At 34.8% G+C, this 23,564-nt stretch overlaps 7 protein-coding genes across 8 annotated transcripts; 3 read left to right on the top strand and 4 right to left on the bottom strand.

Annotated features, from left to right (window-relative positions):
• Positions 1 to 9: 9 nt before the first annotated feature.
• On the top strand, positions 10 to 2,922 carry LOC17877455 (probable transcription factor KAN3). Its single transcript, XM_006284067.2, has 6 exons — positions 10 to 587; positions 730 to 806; positions 1,662 to 1,707; positions 1,802 to 1,889; positions 2,136 to 2,196; positions 2,520 to 2,922. The coding sequence occupies exons 1-6, from the start codon at positions 26 to 28 to the stop codon at positions 2,649 to 2,651; spliced, it is 966 nt and encodes a 321-aa protein (XP_006284129.1). The 5' UTR covers positions 10 to 25; the 3' UTR covers positions 2,652 to 2,922.
• Positions 2,923 to 3,457: 535 nt separating this feature from the next.
• Positions 3,458 to 4,438, bottom strand: LOC17880959 (peroxidase 41). The gene has a single exon (XM_006285970.1). It carries the CDS (start codon positions 4,436 to 4,438, stop codon positions 3,458 to 3,460), a length of 981 nt encoding a protein of 326 aa, XP_006286032.1.
• Positions 4,439 to 5,884: 1,446 nt separating this feature from the next.
• On the top strand, positions 5,885 to 7,289 carry LOC17879386 (BOI-related E3 ubiquitin-protein ligase 1). The gene is made up of 3 exons (XM_006282614.2): positions 5,885 to 6,078; positions 6,175 to 6,472; positions 6,553 to 7,289. The coding sequence occupies exons 1-3, from the start codon at positions 5,978 to 5,980 to the stop codon at positions 7,081 to 7,083; spliced, it is 930 nt and encodes a 309-aa protein (XP_006282676.1). The 5' UTR covers positions 5,885 to 5,977; the 3' UTR covers positions 7,084 to 7,289.
• Positions 7,290 to 13,719: 6,430 nt separating this feature from the next.
• LOC17880838 lies at positions 13,720 to 14,880 on the top strand. The gene is made up of 2 exons (XM_006284587.2): positions 13,720 to 14,135; positions 14,323 to 14,880. The coding sequence occupies exons 1-2, from the start codon at positions 13,825 to 13,827 to the stop codon at positions 14,510 to 14,512; spliced, it is 501 nt and encodes a 166-aa protein (XP_006284649.1). The 5' UTR covers positions 13,720 to 13,824; the 3' UTR covers positions 14,513 to 14,880.
• Positions 14,881 to 15,368: 488 nt separating this feature from the next.
• On the bottom strand, positions 15,369 to 17,394 carry LOC17879762 (probable serine/threonine-protein kinase PBL20). Its single transcript, XM_006283874.2, has 4 exons — positions 16,928 to 17,394; positions 16,213 to 16,452; positions 15,984 to 16,106; positions 15,369 to 15,869 (listed from the first exon to the last, which is right to left on the bottom strand). The coding sequence occupies exons 1-4, from the start codon at positions 17,318 to 17,320 to the stop codon at positions 15,492 to 15,494; spliced, it is 1,134 nt and encodes a 377-aa protein (XP_006283936.1). The 5' UTR covers positions 17,321 to 17,394; the 3' UTR covers positions 15,369 to 15,491.
• A 1,620-nt stretch (positions 17,395 to 19,014) lies between these two features.
• Positions 19,015 to 20,990, bottom strand: LOC17879494 (coenzyme Q-binding protein COQ10 homolog, mitochondrial). Its single transcript, XM_006284334.2, has 4 exons — positions 20,680 to 20,990; positions 19,967 to 20,162; positions 19,734 to 19,865; positions 19,015 to 19,348 (listed from the first exon to the last, which is right to left on the bottom strand). Exons 1-4 carry the CDS (start codon positions 20,988 to 20,990, stop codon positions 19,226 to 19,228), a joined length of 762 nt encoding a protein of 253 aa, XP_006284396.1. The 3' UTR covers positions 19,015 to 19,225.
• A 483-nt stretch (positions 20,991 to 21,473) lies between these two features.
• On the bottom strand, positions 21,474 to 23,527 carry LOC17879278 (casein kinase II subunit beta-2). 2 transcript variants are annotated; one of them, XM_006284246.2, is made up of 5 exons: positions 23,138 to 23,527; positions 22,526 to 22,750; positions 22,278 to 22,372; positions 22,015 to 22,180; positions 21,474 to 21,859 (listed from the first exon to the last, which is right to left on the bottom strand). In XM_006284246.2, exons 1-5 carry the CDS (start codon positions 23,325 to 23,327, stop codon positions 21,729 to 21,731), a joined length of 807 nt encoding a protein of 268 aa, XP_006284308.1. In that variant the 5' UTR covers positions 23,328 to 23,527; the 3' UTR covers positions 21,474 to 21,728. The 2 variants fall into 2 exon arrangements, with proteins under 2 accessions (XP_006284308.1, XP_006284309.1); XM_006284247.2 differs by having other exon boundaries at positions 22,278 to 22,387; positions 23,138 to 23,526.
• Between the last annotated feature and the right edge of the window lie 37 nt (positions 23,528 to 23,564).

The following is a 23,564-nucleotide window of genomic DNA, read 5'->3' on the forward strand; positions in this document are numbered from 1 at the left end:
TACTTTTTTTCTTTTTTTTTTTGTTATGGAGCTTTTCCCTTCACAGCCTGACTTGTACTTGAAAATCAGCAGAAGAAGAGAAGAAGAAGAAAAAGAAAATCAAGAACAAGAAGTCGAGAGGAGATTAGGGTTTCGGAGTAAAGCCTCAGATTCAGACAGAAACTCTTCTGGTAACCTCATCCACAATCTCCAATTCACTTCAAACAGTGAACTCACCAAGGTTGATAAGAATCATCAAGAACATAACAAATCTCTCGATCAAGACTTGAGATCTATGTTGATGATGAGACCAATAAGAGGAATCCCTCTTTATCAGAATCAAGTTCTTGACCACCACTACTACTACTCATCTACCTCTCCCACTCCTTTCTTCTTCAGTGAAGTCAACGGCCAACAACATGCTAGTCGTCGCGTAATTACAAACCCTAACTGTAGTTTTAATTTTCACCACCGTAATCGTCGTCAAGCTCAGCCGCAGCCGCCTAGATTCACGGCCAAACGAGGGGTAAGGGCTCCAAGGATGCGGTGGACGACGACCCTCCATGCCCATTTTGTACACGCTGTTCAATTATTGGGTGGTCATGAAAGTATTGTCCTTTTTCACTATTACCCCCTTTTTAATTATTTTATCTCTCTCTTTTTGTTTTAAAAAAAAGAAAGAAAATTGAATAATATTGATTTGAGAGATAATTCTATCTTATTGATATTGAGATTATTGAAAATATTCAGGAGCAACCCCAAAATCAGTACTTGAGCTGATGGATGTGCAAGATCTCACATTGGCTCATGTTAAATCTCATCTACAGGTAATCTCCTTAAGTTACTTATATAATGTATAGTCAATATGAAACCAGTTATACCATTTAACATATATATAAACCAGCGGGCTAATATATGAAAATTTATTGTGTTAAAGATTTGAATATGCTTATGAACCGAACCCATTGCAACTTTTTTTTTAATGAAATGACAGAATGTTTTGTGACTAATTAATTTGGACATAGTTAAAATAGTTATACTTTAGATTCAAAAAAAAAATAGTTATACTTTTTTGGTCGCCACCATTTATCAAAAACTATATACGTACCATGTCCATGTGAAGAAAGAAAATAAATCAGAAGTAAAGGAATCAAAAGCTAGATATAGCCAAAGGGTAAGAAAAAGAATCCTTTTACAACTCGAGTGAGATGCAGTAGAAAAGTTAAAGTACAAAGGAGGCATCATTCTTCAATGATGATATGTAGATTGACATGCACACATATATGTATATATATGATTCTTCAATGATAAACATATATTAGTTACTTTTTTTGTATAATTTGACCGTGGTTATAGAAACTTAGAATAAGACACGTAGACCCATGCACACACACCATCTCTGTGTATGGCTGCACATTTTCATGAATCGTAAATGCTTTATGTTTTACTCTGCTCTCTCTCTCTTTTCTTACTTTATCCATCTCTGTCTCTGTGTGCGTGCATATCTAATATATACATATACTGTCTATAGGTTATAGGCCTACACACACGTGAATAGAACAAGTCTGCACACATGAATACATGATATATGAATATTATATTTATTGATCGATATAACCTATTATTCTTAACAATGATATATATAGTTTTCCTTTTTTGTAATCTAATGTATAATGTTTCAGATGTATCGGACCATCAAGTCTACAGAGAAACCCACAACGTCATCAGGTTTGATTGATTTAATTAAATTATCTGTCAAATACTATATACAAGCTAAGTAACATGCTGATATAAATGTGTATGTATATATATATATTTATAGGGCAGTCAGATACTTGTGAGAATGGAACACAAGTAAACAGTGAGAGAGAAGCAAGAGATGTCCAAGGTCTATGGAATAACTCCTCAAGGTATGTTATGTTTTAAAATGTTATAAGTATAATTTAGTATTTGTTTTATTAATTTTTTGGTGTTTAGTTTGTCGGACATATAGATGTACATATTAGGCAACTTTCTATATTTGTAACATATGATTAATTTAACATATGTGTATTGTTTTGTAAGTTGAGTCTAGAATCATTTTACATTATTCTTTCTTTTTCGTTTTTTGTTCAAACATACAATGTGATCTGTAATTTGAATGTCTGTGCAAACAGTGAAGCTCGGTTCCAATTAAAGGCAAAGGCATCATCAGGTGTAGACATTTCATTCAATGAGGTATCAGATTTCAAATTTTTTAACCAAAAGGCATTGGAATTAAATTGAACTGCAAAATTCGAGGGTGAAAAATAAAAGTTTTTATAAAGTTTGCATATAATTTACTTTTCTCTTCCATTTGGGTTAAAATAAAAGTGGTTTTCCTCTTTTATTCTTGTCTCAAAAGCAGAGAAAAGAATGACTTTTTCGGTCTATCATACTTTATTTTCATAACCCCAATTCAATAGATTTTTTCTTTTGTCTTAAATTCTTTGTTTCTTTCGAAACATCTTATATGAGATTATTCTTATTCAGATATACCCGTTTAAATATAATGTTATCAGAATAAATTGAAGAAAATGGATGGAAGATGTGCAAGCAACGAAAGATTGTCGTCGGATTCGTCAAGCCTCACAGGGACAAGACCAGACACTGAAACTCCCAATCTAGAGTTCACTTTAGCTACACCTAATTAATCTTCTAGCTCCCTAATTTTCTATATATTTTATACCCAAAAATTGTCTATTAAAAATATATATATCTATATCTATATCTCAAACTCTAAAGTTATAAGCTTATGGTATAAGAAAGAATTGGAAATAGTGTTAATTTCTTCAAATATTTGTTTGTAGTTTTGTCCGGTAAAATTGAGATGCTTTTTTATGTGGGTCGTTAATTTGAGATGCTTTATTTATATACAGACTTCTTGTCGCGAATGGAATAATAATATTTGTTTTTCCTTTTATATATATTTATTTATTTCGGTACGAATGGAATAAAATTATTTGGTCATCATTACAGCGATGCAAAAGCTACGACTGATCTACGTGTCCAAATCGGAATGCTTTATTACTGAACACATGGTTGTCTGACACGTGTTGGACCCTTGTGACGTTGACCTGCCATAGACTTATTTTTTCTTTGCAAATTCGGTAAAGACAAGAAAAGAGAATAAAACGAAATAAATTAACGAGAACTTTAGATACATGAAGCATATGATAATATGTAATAATACATACCTCGTAGGTAAAATATTAATTTACTAAAATTTTAGACTAGTCGAATCAAAAATGTTTGTAAAACTAAGTAAGTCAGAGACTATTTCGAGATAAGTCAAGAACTTAATTTTTTTTTTCCTCTACCGCAAAATAACACCTAATACATTTTACTATGACATACATTTTTCAAAATTTCAGGCTATGAAAATTGTTTACGTTAACTTACTTACTAATCTACTATACCTACATTTTATGCCAAAAAAAAAAAAAAAAAGTTCACTTAATTATACGTTAAGCTTGTTGAAGTGATCGCATCTGCGTCTCACTTCTCCATCTCCTTCGCCTTTAACACCGACCGTGCCTAGTTTCTCCATGGCACGTGCAAAATCCTCGAAGAAAGCCGTCTGATTATTCGCATATAATTCCACAAACGGTCTAGTGCTAGTGTCTTTAAACAAAATATGGTCGGAAGCTAACACTCCAAGCCCTCGTTTCAAGTTCTTGAAATACATATTGTCGAATTTTGCGGGCGTCACCGGATCGAGAAACGCTACCATCGTCTTATTGGTCTTGTAATCCTTGCATAGACCTTTAAGAACGCCTGCGAATCGCGCGTCGAGTTCTGGATCAGCCTTGGGGAATATTCGGCTGCTGAACTCTTTGCAGTGTGAAACTCCGATCGTATGCCCTCCGCTTAACGCAACCAGCTCTTTCAGGGTGAAACCATTCTTCTTGAATATTGATAACATGTCCGGGACGGACTGGTTCGCTAAAGGTAGGTTTCCCTTCACTTTATGGGCTTTGGACTCAAGACCATCTTTACGGCCCAATATAACTTCGTAGGAAGGCCCACCAACCATTGTGACAAGGTCACGTGTGGCCTGAGCCAGGATGTCTGCGCAAGACACAACACCGGGACATGACAATTCGAGAGCGGTTTTGATGCGAGTCACAATGTCAAACGCATCTCCCGGGAGTGACTCGTTGAGGTCGTCGTCACGTTCAGCTTTGTTGAAAGAATTTGTAGCGATTAGGACAGAAGCATCACATCCTTCCAAGAAACAATCATGGAAAAAGAGACGGAGCGTTCCAGCAGCTGTCGTCGGCTGCTGACCTTGCTTTGGTGTTACGGTGTCACGTACGATTTTATTGAAATTTGGACATGTTTTTTGGTAATAATCTTTTGTTAAATTTGGCGGTGGTGCCGAACTTATAAACGGGACAAAGACTAAGACGAGGTAGATAACGCGAATATACCAAGACATGGTGGATTCACGAGACGTATATATCGATTTACGGAAGATAGTATTGCTTGTAATTGTAAAATGTAGATGTCTACGAGGTAGACTTCTATATTAGATTATTGTCGGTGAAAAATAGAAGCATGTACGTGTGGTTGGAGTTTGGCTTTTTGTATATTCTTCCAATATCTGTGATTACTCTATATTTAGTTTCTTCTTTAACTTCATTTTTCACTAGAGACGTTTCCTAACACAGATTTATTATGCAATCTTTTGGCTTCTAGGTTAATTAAACCACAAACATGGAATGCTAATTGGTGGTACCATGGTGGTGGTGGTGGTGGTTGCGAGGATATAAAGATAATGACGCAGATCGATGAGAGCTGATAGGCAGGGATGGTCAATTGATTACGGATCTGGTTTGGTGACATAGGCAATGAGGAAAATGACCCAAAGCACACACCTCAGAAACAAAGAAAGAAGTCAAGAACCACTTAATTGGTTTGTTTTGTATTACTACTAATGTTTTCGAAAGAAAATTGGAATGGTGATTGATTAACAAAAGGACTTACAAGAAAACATATTGATGGTCAGAGATAGATATGAAAGGTTATAATTAAATTGATAAACTAAACATAGAATTAAGTAAACTTTTATCTAATAGAATGATGCTCTTGATTTGATAAATAAAGAAAACAAAATTAATCAAGACAAATGTTGACATGAAATTGCTTGAACATGCCATCCCTCTTACATCAATTTGTTGCTTACATTGCCACCACATTTCTCCATTCTCATGTCATTCTTGTTGACAATTAATTTATTAGTACATAAATTCCTACCATTCTTTCTGACCAACAACATATGCCACAAAATTAAATAACCAAATTATTTTGTTGTTAGATGTTAACTTTTGCTTACGTTATTCTTTATAAAGTATACAACCATTCGTATATTCTTAGCTCCTAACATTTGATAAGCTTGGTTTTATTTTTCTTTATATAGTTCAGTTTTGTTTTGGCCGTATAAAGTATGGCACAAGTTGTAATGATGGCCGCCACACATAATTTATCTACCTATATATCATAATTGTATATATGTAAACATCATATAATATGCAACTGCACTATGCGAAGCATATATAAACAATGAGGAAACGTGAAGTGGACATATACTAGAAGGGGAACATCTAATTTGATATTCTTATTTTAAATAACGTCCAATGCTTTTATGCATCTAGCCATCTACATGAATCATCTACTACACCTTTCAATTTGTGCCTGCCAAAAAAAAAAACATACAGTAATTAAGTATTTGGAGTGAAAAAAGAGAAACATATAGAAGAAGAATATACAGAAAACAAAAGAAAGAGTTGGGTAACATTAATGAGAATCATGCACACAATGTGGAGAGCTTTAAAAGACCCACACAAGTCTGTACTCTTTCGTCCCTTCCCCTCTAAAACCTCATCTTCCCCATTTATTTCTCCCATTCTTTCTCCTTTTTCTCCTTTTTTTTTATAAAAAAATCATCACCATCATTTTCTCATACACAAACACATGCATGCCCTTATTATCTGATGGTAGATGCTTCATACATTTCTATACATCTTATTTAATGGCGGTTCAAGCTCATCATCCTCCAAGTTCTTTCTTCCTCAATAGGTATATATAATAATAATCTTCACGTAATCAAATTTATATATATGGATGTGTATCTTTGTGTTTTGTATACGTGATGATTCGATTTCTTATGAGCAGTAACGGACAAGAAGCGGTTGATTCGAGAAAGCGGTCGAGAGAAGTTTATTCGTCGTCGGTGGTTGTGGCGGCTCCGATGTACCCTCCACCGTCAAAACCGCCGCAAGTTATTGATTTGAGCGAGTTATTCCAGACACCGCCTAATGTGGTTTCGACCGGTCTTCGATTATCTCATGAGCAGTCACAGAATCATCATCAAGAACAGTTTTTACCTTCTTTTTCTATGCTTCCGGGAGGAGAACTCGCCGGAGAAATGAAACGACAAAAAAATGAATTAGACAGATTCATTCAGACACAGGTATCTTCAACACCATCTAAAGTGTAGTTTACTTTGTGTGTGTTTTTTTTTTCCCCTCTAATGTATGTTTTGTTTTGTAGGGTGAGGAGCTGAGGCGTGCGTTAGCGGAGAACAGAGAGAGGCGCTACGCGGAGCTATTGTGCGCGACGGAGGAGTTGGTGGGACGGAAGGTGAGAGAAAAAGAAGCGGAGTTGGAGAAAGCCACGCGCCGTCACGCTGAGCTAGAGGCGCGTGCAGCTCATCTCGCGGAAGAGGCGCGAAACTGGCAGTTAAGAGCGGCGACGCGGGAAGCCGAAGTGGCCTCGTTACAGGCCCATCTCCAGCAAGCCATAGCGAACCGCCGAGATACGACCGCGATACAAAGTACGATCGGAGGCGGCGACGGCGACGCGGAGGAAACCGCCGAGGACGCGGAATCAGTGTACGTGGATCCGGAGCGGACCGTTATGAACGGACCAAGTTGTAGGATTTGCCGGCGGGAATATGCGACGGTGATGGCATTGCCGTGTCGGCATTTGGCTCTTTGTAATGGTTGCGACGGCGACGAAGTGCGAGTGTGTCCGATTTGCCTCGCCGTGAAAATAGCCGGTGTCAAGGTTTTGTTTACTTGAGTGGAAATTTATTGATAGGCCCGTTAATAGGCCCATGGGTCCATCTAGATCTAGCAAGAAACAAAGACAACAGTACAGACAAAGGACTTTTTCTAAAGGGAAAGAGAAATAAAATTGAAAATGAGATTTGAAAAAATATTATTAGTTGTTGATGTACATAGGACATGGCCACATGTAGTGGCATTTTCTTCGTTTTGACATTTTCGTTGGCTTTCTTTCTTTTGGAAATTCTTTGCCTTTTTCTTTTGTTTTAAAAAAATATATATATTAGATTTTAAGTCCTTTAAATTTTGAATTTTATTTTTATTTTAGATAATTAGTATATTTCAAATTTGGAGATATGCACAATTGTAAGGAAATTGCTGGTTTATGGTCGGCTTGATTTAGTAGCATACGACGGAACTAGTTTAATTAGTTAACTAATATCAATTGAGAAATGAATTTTCAAGAAACATTCATGCAGTTCTTGTCTCCTCATCGTGACGTTGGTGTCTTTCTGTTACTCATCTTTTAATTTTTCTTTGTCTAGAAAATGATGAATTTTTGTGAGACGACATAAGAACAACTTTGTGACTATTGACACACAGATATTTTTATTGAAAGAAAAAGTTTTGAAATATCAACAAGAAAGACATTTGAACGGTGACTTGTAGTTGATCTTTCTATGTGATTTTTGCATCGAATCTCAATAATTTTCATACCAAGTTCGTCACTAAGCCGGCCAAATTAGGTGTTTCCATTTAACGTTTTGCATATAAATAACAAGAGAAGAAATCACTAGGATTGTAAAAACTCGTGGTCCGCGACTTAACAGAGTTGTATACTGGTATGTCAAATACAAACCCTGAATGCTCATGATAATTCCAAGTATCCATCCATTTACTTGCATGTAAATTAAAACACGTAAATAAATACAACCGATTGAGAAATGGAGTTTTGAAAATGTTGCTTTAACTAGCTTAAATGTTTTGAGTGTATAAGTACGTATAACCATGACTACGGGTCCGTGACTATAATATATGATGATGCGTCGTGGCAGAAAGTGATGGAACAGTGTGATCTTCTTCATAATTAGTGTTTATGTTTTGCTTTTGGCTTTCATAAATTATGCAGACTGCCATTAGCACATTACCATTATCATCTCTTTTAAAATATGTAGTACGTAGTACGTAGTATAGTTTAAAGGAATTGATCCTCACCTTTGAAATCTAAGTTTGGTGAGACACATTTCCTAATGAGTTGAATCAATGGACTTTGTCATTCCAGTTTCCACGTGACAATAATGCGATCCAACTATTCATGTGACTCCTCTGTCCCTCCCTCAATAAACGATATATAATCAAGCATTTGGATCCATCTCCTTAATCATTCATCTACTTTTTTTTTTCAATTATATGTCTATTCTAGACATATCATACCAAAGCCAAGAGAACAAAATCACTTGTATGAACACGTTCACTTTGACTGGTCATTCTCCGTGTGTTAGCAATCGTCAATTAGGCATATTTTGAATCATAGAAAAGTATATAGCTATTTTACTATGTAATACTTTAAACCATTGTAAACGTATATAAATGGTAAGAATATACAGTTTTTTCTTACATACCTCAAAGATTAGTCTAGGCTTTGGCAAAAGTTCTACTATCCAAATAATAATATTACATAGTAAAATAACATTTTCTACTTTTATAATTTTGCAAAGAGTATATATTTAGGGTTCACGACGCTCGAGCTCGATATCTCTTGCAAACTACCAACCTGTGCTTGGGCGGCTTCGACATTAGTGATCTAAAATTGTAGGTTTGTATAAGAAAGAGGCTTGCTCACCCCCACAAATCAGTTGGATTGATTCAAACACCAAACCACCAGCAATATAAAAAAAAATCTTGCAGATCGACTTTTGTTTATTTTGAATGTGGGAGTGGGTAGTGGGAAAGGTAACAAAGTTGACAGAGACAAGGTGACGAGTTTAGTGGCCCAAAATGATTACTGTCTCAAATGGCACAATCTGTACTATGCTTCGATTGCTTGGGATTGATGATAGGCCGTATGTTTTCAAGCCCAGACCCATCAAATGAAAATCTTCATACTCTACAGTCTACAAGTTGAGTTGTAAATAACAAAAATTGTAGTTTCAACTTTCAAGTGTTATCATATTCTTTCTGGATGAATAAAAAAGAAGTAGACAATAGAATTGATTATAAACTAGTTTAAGAATATGATTCATAAACGACAAAATAAGTATCTTAGGCTGCCCTCCTGGCTCCTACCGATACACAATTATTACGAGTATATATAAAATATAATTTAAGAATTGAATATTAGGTGTGGGATTAAGAAAAGAAACGCATAAAGTAATGAGTAAATTAGTGGAATTTTGCTTTATGTTGATTAATCTAATCGTTTTTATAAAAGTAAGTGGGAGAGAATCTAATACGAGAATCGATGTGTTTCGACACAGGAGACATATTTGTTGCCTTGTGGCAGCTTCTAGATCTCTTATTTGTAATCAAATGAACCTAATGATCTTACAAACTCCATCAAACTTGAAGAGCAAGCCTGTTCTCGTAGATATTTAATCAAACTTGATGTAATCAAATATTATAATCAAGTTGCTGCTAATTGTATTTTCTTTTGGTTTCCAATGCCTTTTGTTTATATAAATAATTAAGGGCCTGGTGCGCCACAAATGTTGTTCCCTATTAGAAGCTCATCCCATGTGACAAACTCGAGGATTAATACAGTAATTTAATCATAATTATTGTTGTAAACTGTCTACAAATTATCGTACGGACACATGTAAATTACACGATTGGAGTTGTGAAATAAGTAGTGTCGTTTTTTCTTCCTTCTAAGTTCGTGTATTGCTGACTATTGAACTTAAAAACCCATATAGGGTGATACAAATTCCAATAAACAAAGAAAAAGTGACCGATCAAATCATTTCTCTGTCTGATATATGGACAATATTAATTTTGGAATCTGATAGTTTCATAGTTTTTTCGTAGAAGGGTTTTGAAAATTTCAATACTAGTTGATTAAGACTTTCATTCATAAATAAATTTTTTTTATATATAACGATCATTCAAAAATCACTTGACGTGATGTATTCTGTTGGTAATAAGACTTTTGTTTCATCGCCTGGTGATAGTATTTTTATTAGACCGCCGGCTTATAATTTTCGTAGAAAATTCAAAACAGGACTAAAATACATATTTAAGAAATAGATGTAGACATAAATAAAAAGCTTCTTCTCTTCATCATGTTGAGACAAGAGCTTTTTTTAATATATATAAGAAAAAGGTACAATGAAATTAGAGAGGGAGGGAGAGCTTGACTGAGCAGATTCGGTAAATGGACCATAGAACAATCAATAATGAATAACGTACAATGGAGAAAACTTAGTAAACCAAAAAAATTGTGAACCGTTCATCTTGGAAACGAAGGACGACTACGGCATTAGATTTGACCTGATAAAAGAGTATTCAAGTACTGCTCACTCTCTTTTTGAAGGCCTATTGCCAAGTACTGGGGGCACTCGTGTCCTCCTCCTTCGTGTGAGCCGATCTCTAGAATAAATCTACGCATCCGGTCGAAATAAATATATTTGTAATTTTGTACATAGAAAAATCTAAGTTTTCTAGGACTTGACTATAAACTTTTTGCATACATAAACAACGAATTAGTCGTCGTTACTCGATTTGCAATGGGATTGTTTATGTTTATGAGTAATATATTTCTTAATACTTTGGCCGTTCAACTACTTATTTATGTACGAATATATAGTTCAACAATAAATGTTATAATAATAGAAGTCTGATTCCCTTTTAATAACCATTAGAAAATTCAACATCTGTTTTTCTTGCTAAGGGCACATACACTAATTATACACATACCATTTCAAGTCTCAGGCGCTAATGGGTAAGTATGAACACATACATCAACGCATTTTAGTTCACACATACCTTTACACATATGTGACTTGTGTATAGTGTGTTTAGTAAACATTTCTTATTGCTTGCTGGTTAACAAATGATGGAAAAACAAACGACGATGAAGCGTACACATAGATAAGGAACAGTTGAAGAGAATAAAGAAGGAAGGTAAACAACGTCGACGACGGTCCAATAGTGGCAATGGCATGATCACGTAAATATAAGCAGCTTAAGAATTTGGGTGGGACCTCTCTCCAAACCAATGGGCTAGGGAAATATGGGCCCACACGATTTATGCAGTTGTGAGATATAATGACATTTTCTTTATAAAAAAATGCAGAGAAAGAGAGAATCACAGACGAGAGAATAATAAAAAAATATTATTTTTTCCTAATAATTTATAATATAAAAAATGACGGAGAGTGACGTGGTTCCACAGATATTTAGACATTATTATTATTAGAAAAATGAAGATAAATATTCTGACCAGAAAAACAAAATAATAATAGTAATATTAAGCAACAGAAATGTACTATATATAATGAATTAGGCACCGGACACAACACACCACAGAAAGTAATAACATATTATTAGAGCATCCTCGTTGTAAGGGTTCTTACACAAATCTTACCTTAAGATTTGTGAAGAAAAAAACTTTTATAAGGATTTTTCTTCACAAATCTTACCTTAATATTTGTGTAAAAACCCTTGTAATGAGGATGATCTTAGTATTTTGCATTATGGTGGCGCTTAATAATACATATACTCACATATTGTAAACTATAGTAGTTTTATTAAAATATCAAACCATAAATCATATAATAAAAAAACTATATATTAATTTTACAGATACGCAAACTAGTTTATGGAGTAAAGATATTTTATTTTCGAAATTGATATGAATTTAAACAAGAAGGAAGAAGACTTTGGGACAGGTGGTGGTGGGGTTGGGATTAATTAAAAAAGACTTTGGGAACTTCCGAGCCTTGCGCAAGTGTACTACGTTTTTTTATACTTTTTTATTTTGTCTTATTATTTATTTATTTATTTATATTTGCTTACACGCTTCCTTTAGGCGCGTGTTTAACACGGAGAGTCCTTCCTTGGTTTTAGTTAGTTATTGTTTCCAAGGAAGTCCAACAACTATTTAATGTTTGTTGTTTTTTTTTTTCTTACACCAAAAATTATTTCAAAAGCAATCCCATGATTTCACATTAATATAATGTTTTTAACATTTATTTCTTACATTTTTAAAGATTTTTTTTTCTCTTCTTGCTAGAGCTGATTGATATACACATATTTTTATCATTGATTTTAGTATAGACATCAAATAAAAGGTATACTATAATTTGATTTTTCAATTTGTGTGCGAAAGATGGTAAAATCTGTTTGATTAAAATACAAAGCTAGATTCAAGTAAATATTTTTTTTTTAATTTTGTCTGTTTTCTTTTTTAAAATAAAATGATTGGGGGTAATTTGTTGAGTGTTGAGGAGGAGGAGGAGAAGTCGTCACAAGGCTTTTTCCAAAGTCTTTGGCAAATAAACGTCATATTCATCACGAGAACAAAAAGATAAAAATAAATGAAAAGACTCAAAACTAAAAAAAAAAAAAAGGGAGAAAACGACGTCGTATATGTTCTATTAATAAAAGTAAATAAATAAATAATAGTATATTAGTATTAAGCAAAAAAAAGTGTACTTGCCAATAAAGAAAGAAAAGAAGACACAACAAGTGGTCGTGTTTAGGTTTTTACGTAACGCGCAAATCTCACGCGCGCCTGTGGGACCCCATTCTCTAATGACTTTCTTAACCTCTAAGTGCCTGGTGGGACCCTTGTTTTCATGGAATTACATTTCTCAGCATTTCCTTTTTCTTCTTACAAAACATCAGAGTGTTATTTACGTTTATGTCCCTCACTCTTTAGCTTCAATAACGATGTTGCCATTTTTTTAATTAATTTTACCTGCAATTTTAATTTAACTTTGGATTAATAAGTATAATAATTGCGTCTAGGTTAATGATGTTCTTAAATAGACCACTAGTACTAGTAGTACATTTGATTAGACAACAACAAATCATAGTTGTTATTTCAGTTTATAAAGACTGTAACTTCGCATAAACTTACTGTAATTAGATTCATATATAATCATATAATTATATCCGCATAAATATTAGTTATTGATCCAGTTTAATTTGATTCTTTTACCTGAATTAAAATTTTGTTCAATGCATTAGATCGGTTTTAGCCTTTATGAAAAAAATATTTTAGGTAACTCGAAATTATTCATGAAAGTAATCTTTCTACTTTTTTTTTTCCTCTTAAAAGCTTACCACTATTCACCAAGTTAACTAGTGGTATTTGATTAACTTCATAAGTAAAATGCTTAAAAGCTTTCAGGAAAACTAAAAAAACCAATAATTATACACACTAGTGCCTCAATTACTCATCTTATAATATAATTGGTTAGGTAGTTAAAAAAAATATTAAAGAAATATATAAAAAAAAGTACAGTACTAGTAAAGAAATAGAAAAAAGCGGTATTGCGAAAACAAGAAGCCAATAGATTCTCTCTCTCTGTCTCCTTGTTGAGTTTATGTTGTTCCTAAAACTTGCTGCTTCTTCTTTTTTCTCTCTCTTAACCAGAATCAAACCTGTCTTTCTATTCCTATATAAAAACCCATTCTCCTATCTATCTTCCCCCTCCTCTCAACTCTCCTCCTCCCCACACCAAACCTCTCTCTCTCTCTCTCTCTCTCTTTCCTCTCATAAGAACTAAGAAGAACACAGAATACAAAAAAAACAATGGAAGTTTCAACGAGAAAGCCTTACTTCATAGACGAAGAAGAAGAAGGTGGTTTGGCTTCTCTAGAAGCTGGTGTTTCGACTCCTTCTTGTTACAACAATAATCTCAAGAAGATGAATCATCACTACAACCATCCTCAGAGTTATTATTACCACCATCATCATCATCAATACTCTGTTTCATCTCCCAGATCTGGAAAATTCCACGATTTTAGATTCGACAATAGCTCTTTCGGACAGCCTCATTTCTTGGACTCTTGTTTCCTCTGCAAGAAACGTCTTGGTGATAACAGAGACATCTTCATGTACAGGTACTTTTACATCTTTCACATCTTTGATTCCCTCTCTAAGATTAGCTTTTATGTTCGATTACTTTGAGGTTAAGGTTTTGATTTGCTTTATAAAGTTTAGGTCTTTTTCCCTAATTCTGTATTTTGCCTTGTGAGTTAAGAATTGTTTCTGATTTTTAAATTTTGGTGTTTCATTATTTTGAAACAGAGGAGACACACCGTTCTGTAGCGAAGAGTGTAGAGAAGAACAGATAGAAAGAGACGAAGCAAAAGAGAAGAAACAGAGTCTGTCTTCTTCCGTGAAAGCTATGAGAAGAAATGAAAAGCGAAGCTCTTCTTCTTCTCCTACTATATCTCGTGACTACGCTTTCCACTCTGGAACCGTTGCTGCTGCCTAAAGCCCTCAATGCCCTAATCTTTAAGTTATAAAAAAAAGTAACCCAAAAAAAAAAAAAGAATCCATTAACGCTCAATTGCTGTAAAAGCTGGTTAATGGTTTTTATGGGTTTTTTCTTCATCTATAGAAGAAATCTTAGTTTGAATTTGAAAACTCAGAAGAAAATGGTTAGGGGGGAAAAATAAAATAAAAAAAGTTAAAGAAACCTCTCTTTTTCAAGGGTTTGTCCAATTTCTTTGTTATTTTTTCTCGTTTTTTATTAGCTTTTTTTTTTCTTTCTCTTAAAAGAAGAAAGATATATATATGCAATTTTGGGTGTACAAGAAAACTATGGCCAAAACGCCTATGTAAATCTTGGAGTATATGTAATCATCAGACTGGCTGTTCTCTTGTTTTGAAATGATGGGGTTTGATTTGTGATGAATAAAAAAGTACAAAACATATAATATAAAATGATAATGATTCACATCTTATTTAATTTTCGTTAATTAAAATATATAATTGTGGAGGTAAGTAATGGTATCAATTTCTTATTGGAGTAGGTTTGATATGTCATGATTCATCATAAGCATTATTATATAATGTAGAGAAATTAACAGACAAATCTTTTTCTGCGCATGTTCTGTGAGATCATTTTGTTTTGTGCAATAGTACAACTCTTTAAACTTTAATCATTTTTTTTTTTTCTATAACTTCTGTTAAAGAAAAACAAAACAGCTTTAAAAAGTGTTTGAACTTTGGTTGTATTATGAATTCAAGATTGATCAGTTGATCTCCAACCTTTAGTTGTAAGCACAATTTTGTTTTCAGAATCGTTTTTTTTATGGGTTAGCCATTCCCTAAGTACACGACCGAAATAACGAGTCTTTTAGATAATGGGCTTAATATTATATTACTTGGGCTTTTTCATACATCTCATATATATTTGCTCGTAAGTATTCTCTACTCTTTAGAAAACAAAAAAAAGTTAGGCTCTAACACTAATAACTTCTCATAGCTCCATTTGATTCCTCAATGATCTTTCTAAGACTCTCGACGACAAAGGCCATGGTGGGTCTCTCTTTATCGTTCTTTTTCAGACAGTGATCAGCCAGCTTAGCCACTCTCCTGACCATCTTAATTGGATACTTGTGGCATAGCTTCGAGTCAATGATCATTTTGAAGCTTTTGCTATCAACAGGATACTTTTTGACCCATTCTAGAAGCTTCTTCTCAGCCAAAGGCTTCATTCGTTCGATTGTCCGGCGACCAGTGATGATCTCATACAGAACAACTCCAAAGCTATAGACATCGCAATGTGTCCTGAGATGGCCGGTTGCTACATACTCCGGGGCGGCGTAGCCGTCTGTTCCAACTCTCTTTTAGGAGAATCATATGATACAATAAGAGTTGAAGTTGTTACTTGTGGACAAAGCAACTACTGATTTACAATATATAGAAGTTGTAAGAGAGAAACAGAAAATTTTGCTTACCGCGGTTGTAACATGAGTGTTGTCTCCTTCGGGACCTTCTCTAGCGAGACCAAAATCTGATAATTTCGGATGAAAGTCATCGTTTAAAAGCACATTTGATGATTTGAAGTCTCTATATATTACCTGCTCAATCAAAAAAGACAATGCATCTAGTTAGACTAGACATATATATATATATATATATATATATATTTATGGTTGTTGTGATGGTGTTAGGATTCAAGATCACCTGGATTTCGTGCAAATAAGCCAATCCTTGCGCTGCACCGAGCATGATCTCAAGCCTTTGTTTCCACGACAGCGTTACGGTTTTTCGAGTGAAGAGATGCTCCTCTAAGCTACGATTAGACATCAACTCGTAAACCAAAAGCCTCTCTGTGTCCTCTGCGCAATACCCTAAGAGCCTCACTACGTTAGGGTGATTCACTACGCCCAGCAACTGAACCTCTGCTAGCCATTGCTTATGACCCTTTCATTACAAAAACAGAGGACCAATAGTAATGCTATATTAGTATATACATAAGATCAAACCTACACCTACTACAAACCAAATAAACAAACAAAGCTCTGAAAACTTGTAGTCTCTTTGTTAATATTTTAATACTTTCGCTAATTCGATCACAAAAATCAGAAAATTCCACATCATTGTCAAAGTCTTGCTTAATTTACAAGAAATGAGTAAAACTTGTTCTTGGCTTAAATTTCTAACATTGTTTTTGCAATTTTTCTATCCCAAAAAATAAAATAAAAAAATCTACATTATTGAAACTTATATCTTTGTTAAAAGTTCGAATATTATCACTAATATCAAAACCCCACATGATTTTCATAATCTTGATTGAATAATGATAAAAATGTGGGAAATTGTTCTTAGTCATATTTCTAATCATTTTGCAATTCTGTCACACAAAAAAATAAGAATATTAAAAAAAGATAATGCACACCTGTAGACTTTGTCGATTGAGTTTCTTAACGGCGACGGCAAGTGGAGAAGAATGAGAACTTGTTCCGGTGGGATTGTCAATGGTGGCTTGATAAACACAACCAAAGCCACCTTGTCCGATCTTTAGCTTTCTGCTAAACCCACACGTGGCGTTACTTAGTTCATTGTAAGAGAAGACCCTCAGATTTTGATGATTTTGTTCTCTCTCTGTGTATAAGTCTTTTATACTCGTCGGAGATGGCAGAGATCTTGGTGTAGGGAGACTGAACGACAACGACGAACTTCTCGTAGTTAATTCAGGAGCTGACTTTTGTAATCTTGAGTTTTTGTTCTCCTTATCAAGATTTCTTCTAGATTTAGGTTTCTTGGACTTGAACAAGAACATACAGTTCATGTCTTCTCTGTTTTTTTTTTGGTCTTCTGATTTTTGGTCTTTGGGTGTATCGTAACTTGTAAACTTAAAAAAGTTAAAACCTCTCTTATACACAAAACAAGCAGACGAAATTTCTAAGTAAATCAAGAAATAAAGTTAAGATGCTATGAATGAAAGAGTAAAGACTAATTCTTCTGTTTGCAGAAAAAGGAAAAAGATATGGTTTCTTGGGCAAGAGAGTAGATTGCATGAAGAGAGACCCTAAAATGGGATTAGATGGCAAAATGGGTATGAACACAAAAGAGAGAGCTAGTAAGTAAAAGGATAGAGAAACTTTTTCTATCTATGGATATACACAAAGTAGATTTTTGCTTATGAAGTGTTTTTGATCCAAAAAGGAGAAAATGAAAGGGAACGGCTAACAATGGGAAACTGACGTAAAGAAAATTAAAGATAAACAGTAGTAAACACAAGACCAGAGTTTATTTTCATATTTTGGACTTAAATGATACAAAAGACCAAACCCATTTTTTCTTTGTCTAATCCATCTACACTCTATACTTTTTTATTTATTGGTTGGTTCATTGAAATTAAAAAATACTATACAATAAATGAGTCATTTTGCGTTTACATATATAAAATGGTTCATTCTATCTTTTTTTGTTTGTTTGTGGAACAAATAATTATTAGGGAATGGAGATTGAAACTAGTAATATATTATAAATTCCAATTAAAATATTGGAAAAGTCGATATAGTAATAGGAGTATAGGACGTTCCATGAAACAAAAATAGAAGCGTGTGATTTAGTCAAGTCAATAGACTCAACTCACTCAAGTCTTATGTGTATTTATTGGATTTGGTTTGGGTCAGAGAATTGATAATACTCATAGTTATTGCATAGTTGTTGTTGTTGCAATGCAAGTCAATGACTCAGTTGTAGTATATATCATCTTGAAATTTGGACCTCGTAACTTCGATTTTTTTTGTAAATGGTAGGTACATATACAATTATAATGTTTGAGTTATGTATTATTTTGTAACTTTTTGCATTATATCATTATATCATTTAGAAACCATATAACACACCGACTCGTTTCTCTTTTCTTTTCACTGCTTTTTTAAAATTTACTTATAGAATTGGGACAAATTCCATTAAAGTTTGACTAAAAAGATATGCTCTTATTTGGTCGTTTGGGAAAAAATGATGAAGCAAAAGGCAAAACCGCGTTCACTTCCCCGTACAAAATTGCCTCAACCTATTCACTCCATTTTTGACATTTACAAACAACAAAAAGCAATAGATGATAATCTTTTGGGTGTAAACTAAGATTTATTAATGTCTAAAAAGAGAGGATCATATAGTAATTTATGAATGTATGCTCTTCACTTACTTACTCCATATATTCACATATGTCTTCGGACTTCGATTGATGCCAATACATCTCTCAGAGAGACACACACCGGACGGACTATGCAAAACATTTTATTTCCTTTTTTGAGTTCAATGGATATGACTAGATTTTGAGAGGAGTTGAAGCCAAGACTTTTGGTTTTCCCACTAATGCTCATCTTCCAAACCTTTTAGACTTTTACTTCTTATTGAATTATTCTCCACTGTTTAAGCTTACGAAACACCCTTAATATGAATGTTGCGTCACCACATACGTGAACCTGTATGTCGTCATCATCAATATGTAGACTAAGAAAGAAGTGGTTGAAGGAGGAAAAGACTCCAAAAGAGATATGGATGTGTTTATTTTATGCTTTTACATTTAAACAAACATCTGATGTGTTCTTGATCTTCATATGCAAAAGCATTCATATATATGAAATAACAAAACATGATATGCGTAATCGCTCTCTAGCAATCAAAAGATGGAATCTAAACTGATGTGTTACTTCCGTTATGTATATAGAGATATGTCTCAAGCTCTTTGTTCATATGCGTTTTCATCTACTCGAACTCCTGGACCATACACTAGTCGGCATCGGTCACTAAATGCTCCCACAAGTCTTGTTGCTACCTCTTTTAAGAACATTGAAGCTACCTGAAATAAACGAAAAACACTTTCAAACTACTTGAGGTTTTATATCAACCAAGATTCACCTTGGGTGACAAAGACAGTATTTTCTTGTAAATTTCTTTGATTCTTATCAACAAATTTCCAACTTTGAATCTTTTTTTTCTGAAAAAGGAACCATAGTTTTCTTGTACATTTCTTCAATTATTAGCAATTCCCAAGGAACAAAGAACTCACACTTTCCCTAATATCTTTCTTCGGCTCCTAACAGTTTCCAAGTTTCAATCTATAGAGGAAGAAATGAATCATAATTTTCTTGTAGATCTCTTCGATTATCAACAAATCCCAAGCAACAATACTACCATTGGAGACTTACAAACTAAGAGGTTTCGAAATGTGGTTTTCTTTTTACCTGGCGATAGAGGGGTGAGTTGAATTTGAAATCCACATGGAAATGAAGGTCGCAGGTTCCTGGAATGGGTCCTGGCTTAAATTGCCAGAGGTTTATCAAATGATCAAATACACCAGTGTCCCTTGCAGTTGTCTGAAAAGCACAGATTCATATCATGTTGTAGAATCCATCAGTCACTAAAATCCAAACAAACAGAAAGCTGAAAACAGAAGCAAAAACAAGTCATTCCTTACCTTAATCCATTTCGGCCTTTCGGATTCGACATGGGAAATGTAACTCTCAACAAGAAACTTAAAACCAATCTCCAGTTCTGCATCGAATGATCCATCTGGATATTCTTTAAGAATCTCAGAGCGTTGACACCAAGGAACAAACCCGTGGTACAAATCTACAGCTGCAACTACGTTAAACAATTGCTCTGGAGAATACCTGTAGTAAAAGAAACACATATGAGTAAGTCAACCTTCAGAGAACATGAACTTCAAATCATCAATGTATTGTCAGCAAACAAACAATAAGGATAAGGATTTCTCGGATTCATATGACAAAGTTGCCACAGCACAATCATCTAACAGAATAGTTGTTCTGTCTAAACCCAACCGATGATCATCTGGAAAACTGGTTAATAGTATATCAGGTTCGAAACAAGGCAAACACAAAGAAATATCCAATTACTGCAACATTTAAAAGTCTCAGATGCTTACTAGATCATTGAACCCTTCTTTCACTGTTTGATCCACGAAACAGGAAATAAAAAGCCAACATTTCATTTATAACAAGGGCCACAAAACATCAGATCAAAGCATTGAAATATTTCTCAAAGTTGTGCTTTTTCATTTTTAAGAGGCTGTTAGAAGGAAACAAGTACGCAGGAGATTTAATCGATAACATAGGAGTAGAATCGAGTAGTTCAATAAAAAATCAGATCAAAGTTTAATTAGGTTACCCCAAAACACGTCGCTCTTCGTAGATCTTAGATAAGTCACTACCACCTTCTTCACCATCTCCACAACCCAGAAAATGCCGTCTCTGAATTAAACTTGCAGTGCCAAAAGAGACTCTACCATAATCATCATTGGACATTAACCCATAAGAAGAGCATCTCTCAACGCTGGAGAGGGAACCAAATCTCCTAATTTGATCAGATTCAAATCTCCGCCGTGGGATCCCCAGACAACGGCTAACCGGGTTCCTGATCGCGTTTCGACATGAAATTAAGGAAAATATGGCTCTGGAGCCTGACATAAACGGTGGCATTATTACAATCAACGCCCAATCTGGTAGAGATCCAGTACAAAACAGAGAAATTATCTCGGGACGATTTAGGGTTGCAACCAGAAAACAGAGGGACGACGAAGAAGACCAACACTTTCGATTCGATACAAATTTGATATAGATGAAGAAAACAATCGCAAGGCCCTCTTCTTCAACAAGCAAGAGGAGAGAGAGGTCTCTACGTAATCTACAGAGCTAAATGCTCGCAGGAACACACACATACACACCTTTACAAAAATTAAAATATGAGAGCAAGCTTTTTTCCCTTGGTCAGAGATAGCGACCGGCCTCGTTTTTTTCATTCTTATTTAAATATTTAAAAAAATTTAGGTGCATCGTTGGGTTTCGTAGACTTGGCCCAATGGGCTTAATGGACACATTGTTGGTTGTCTGGAGTTGACACTGGTATAAGCAATTTGGTAAAATTGTGTTAACTTAACGTAATTGAATAGTTGGAACTTGGAAGAAGAAAACAAAAAGAAACAGTAAGGTAAGTATTACAATTTATAAATATGGGATCATACTTCACCAGTCCATGCTGCTAATGTTTATCTAAACCTAAAGAGAGGACACAATACAAAACAGAGAGAAAGAGAGGGAGAGGGAGAGGCAGAGAGAACTGGTTTCACCTTCTGTGATACAAATCACGCTTTTTTTTTTCTTTTGTTTACACACATTTCTTGTTTCTTAACACCCAAGGGTGTATCTTCTTTATTTCCTTCACGGCTTGTGTAACTTGAACCCAAACACTCTTGGAGTGTAGCTTTGAGATGCCTTTTGTGGCTTCAGATGTCCGTACGTCATCAGGAACAGATGTGGAAACGTTGTCCCAAAGTATGCTCCATCTATGTCTGTTTTTTTTGTGTGTTAAAGAACAACAAACCAAAGGTACCAGCAACGAAACATAGGAATATCTAATGAGATCAAAGCAAAACCAAGTATGTATAGCCGTATAGAAATGCATGCAAATATAAGTGAGGACTGAGAATAGGAAACAAAAGGATACTTCCTTGGTATTTTGATCGTGGGTAATAGACGTCTTCACATTTGGGGCAATATATCTTTACGGTGCTTGCTCGAGGGATATCGGATTGACCAACTGGCAAACAAGGTTGGCCACAACAATAAACTCTTGGGCATCTTCCAAAGTCGTAGTCTTTGTATTTGTCTAACTGCAAAATCATGGTAGAGAAACCAACAATTGGTGTCTGTTTTATTATAGGATTTGTTAAGTATGCGACTTAAGTAAAAACTAAAGAGTTTCTTTACCATAGAAGCCAGCCCTTTGCTTGTCAATATGTAACGAGCATGAATCATCCCATAAAGCATCTCCGCTGCTGACTCGATCAATTCATTCTGTTCCTCTGTAAACATCTCACCTGTTAACCCGTCAATCCAAATCAAACATTGAAGACACAGAAACGGAAAGGCAAACCAGTTTTCCTTTATACTATTACCCCCTACAACCATGAAAAACATGCAATCACATACTAATTTTTTAAAAGGATAAGACTTACCATGCGAAGACTCTACATCCAAAATCAAATCAAGGGCATAGTCGTAGTAAGGAACTTGATGGCTGAGTCCACACAAGTTAAAGTCATCCTGGATGTAATCATCATCAACTTCACAGAAGAACTCATTCCCGCGTAGGTTGCAGAACCAGGATATCCATGAGGTGTCTTCTCCATCAGAACCACTGACCTCTGATTCTTCGCTGTCTGTGTCTGATATATCAACAGCTGTTGTAACCACAGGAAATGCCCACAAAACATTTCATCAGCATCTTTCTCTTCAGCATATAAGAATGATTTGGCGGTACCAGCAAAATGAATGAACACATATAAACAAAAGCTGGATTGTGTCTACGATTAAAGCTTCTAGCTTTGATACGTTTGTAATTACTGAATAAAAAATGAATACAATTATAGCTAGAGAAAGGTAAAAGAGGTTCGTAAGATTATCAACAATTAGGTCAAGATGGTAACACAAAGAGGTTAAAAATAAGAATTTTCCAATCAATTTTAAGAAAGTTGAATCCCAAAATCGAGAGATACGAACTCGAATCGAACAACTGATGATTACGATTGCAGAAGGATACAGCGAGAAAGGGAAAAATCGAATCTCACCATGAGCAGAACGTAAATCCCTCTCATGCAATTGCTGCTTCCCCATCAAGACGGAGGTCGCTGTAACCTTGCCTTTTCCATTGATGGGCTGAGACATCGAATGCGAGGGACGGTTGTCGTGAATCTCGTTTATACGTTTCCGATCGACCACCTCCGACTTCGATCCAACCGTACCCCTCTCCCTATACATGATCTAATCTCTCCAAAAATTCGGAATCTCCCGTCACCGGAGATAAACGCCGGTGAAACCAAAACACGAAAAAGGTGTGCCTAGAGAGAGATGAAGAGCTCTAGGGTTTTGAAATGGAGCTTCTCGTCTCGCGTATATCTCTATCTGACAACTAGTCTCTTGTTGGTACATAGACAGTTTTTTTTTTTTTTGTTCTTGCTCGGAGATTTTTTTTTTTCCTGAAGATAAGAAAAGAAT

The sequence above is a fragment of the Capsella rubella genome, unplaced genomic scaffold, assembly GCF_000375325.1.
Source record: "Capsella rubella cultivar Monte Gargano unplaced genomic scaffold, Caprub1_0 scaffold_7, whole genome shotgun sequence".
NCBI lineage: Eukaryota > Viridiplantae > Streptophyta > Magnoliopsida > Brassicales > Brassicaceae > Capsella > Capsella rubella.

What these genes read in the sequence shown, in the direction of transcription:
- LOC17880838 (XM_006284587.2), top strand. Translation starts at nt 13,825, where the DNA reads ATGGAAGTTTCAACGAGAAAGCCTTACTTCATAGACGAAGAAGAAGAA. An exon ending in AGAGACATCTTCATGTACAG is followed by an intron (nt 14,136 to 14,322) that starts GTACTTTTACAT and finishes ATTTTGAAACAG; the next exon opens with AGGAGACACACCGTTCTGTA.
- LOC17877455 (XM_006284067.2), top strand. Translation starts at nt 26, where the DNA reads ATGGAGCTTTTCCCTTCACAGCCTGACTTGTACTTGAAAATCAGCAGA. An exon ending in ATGTTAAATCTCATCTACAG is followed by an intron (nt 807 to 1,661) that starts GTAATCTCCTTA and finishes ATAATGTTTCAG; the next exon opens with ATGTATCGGACCATCAAGTC. An exon ending in GAAACCCACAACGTCATCAG is followed by an intron (nt 1,708 to 1,801) that starts GTTTGATTGATT and finishes ATATATTTATAG; the next exon opens with GGCAGTCAGATACTTGTGAG.
- LOC17879762 (XM_006283874.2), bottom strand. Translation starts at nt 17,320, where the DNA reads ATGAACTGTATGTTCTTGTTCAAGTCCAAGAAACCTAAATCTAGAAGA. An exon ending in TCAATCGACAAAGTCTACAG is followed by an intron (nt 16,453 to 16,927) that starts GTGTGCATTATC and finishes TTGTAATGAAAG; the next exon opens with GGTCATAAGCAATGGCTAGC. An exon ending in CTTATTTGCACGAAATCCAG is followed by an intron (nt 16,107 to 16,212) that starts GTGATCTTGAAT and finishes TTGATTGAGCAG; the next exon opens with GTAATATATAGAGACTTCAA.
- LOC17879386 (XM_006282614.2), top strand. Translation starts at nt 5,978, where the DNA reads ATGCCCTTATTATCTGATGGTAGATGCTTCATACATTTCTATACATCT. An exon ending in AGTTCTTTCTTCCTCAATAG is followed by an intron (nt 6,079 to 6,174) that starts GTATATATAATA and finishes TCTTATGAGCAG; the next exon opens with TAACGGACAAGAAGCGGTTG. An exon ending in ACAGATTCATTCAGACACAG is followed by an intron (nt 6,473 to 6,552) that starts GTATCTTCAACA and finishes TTTGTTTTGTAG; the next exon opens with GGTGAGGAGCTGAGGCGTGC.
- LOC17879278 (XM_006284247.2), bottom strand. Translation starts at nt 23,327, where the DNA reads ATGTATAGGGAGAGGGGTACGGTTGGATCGAAGTCGGAGGTGGTCGAT. An exon ending in GGATGTAGAGTCTTCGCATG is followed by an intron (nt 22,388 to 22,525) that starts GTAAGTCTTATC and finishes ACGGGTTAACAG; the next exon opens with GTGAGATGTTTACAGAGGAA. An exon ending in GCAAAGGGCTGGCTTCTATG is followed by an intron (nt 22,181 to 22,277) that starts GTAAAGAAACTC and finishes ATGATTTTGCAG; the next exon opens with TTAGACAAATACAAAGACTA.
- LOC17880959 (XM_006285970.1), bottom strand. Translation starts at nt 4,438, where the DNA reads ATGTCTTGGTATATTCGCGTTATCTACCTCGTCTTAGTCTTTGTCCCG.
- LOC17879494 (XM_006284334.2), bottom strand. Translation starts at nt 20,990, where the DNA reads ATGCCACCGTTTATGTCAGGCTCCAGAGCCATATTTTCCTTAATTTCA. An exon ending in AAAGGCCGAAATGGATTAAG is followed by an intron (nt 19,866 to 19,966) that starts GTAAGGAATGAC and finishes TGTGCTTTTCAG; the next exon opens with ACAACTGCAAGGGACACTGG. An exon ending in ACTCACCCCTCTATCGCCAG is followed by an intron (nt 19,349 to 19,733) that starts GTAAAAAGAAAA and finishes CGTTTATTTCAG; the next exon opens with GTAGCTTCAATGTTCTTAAA.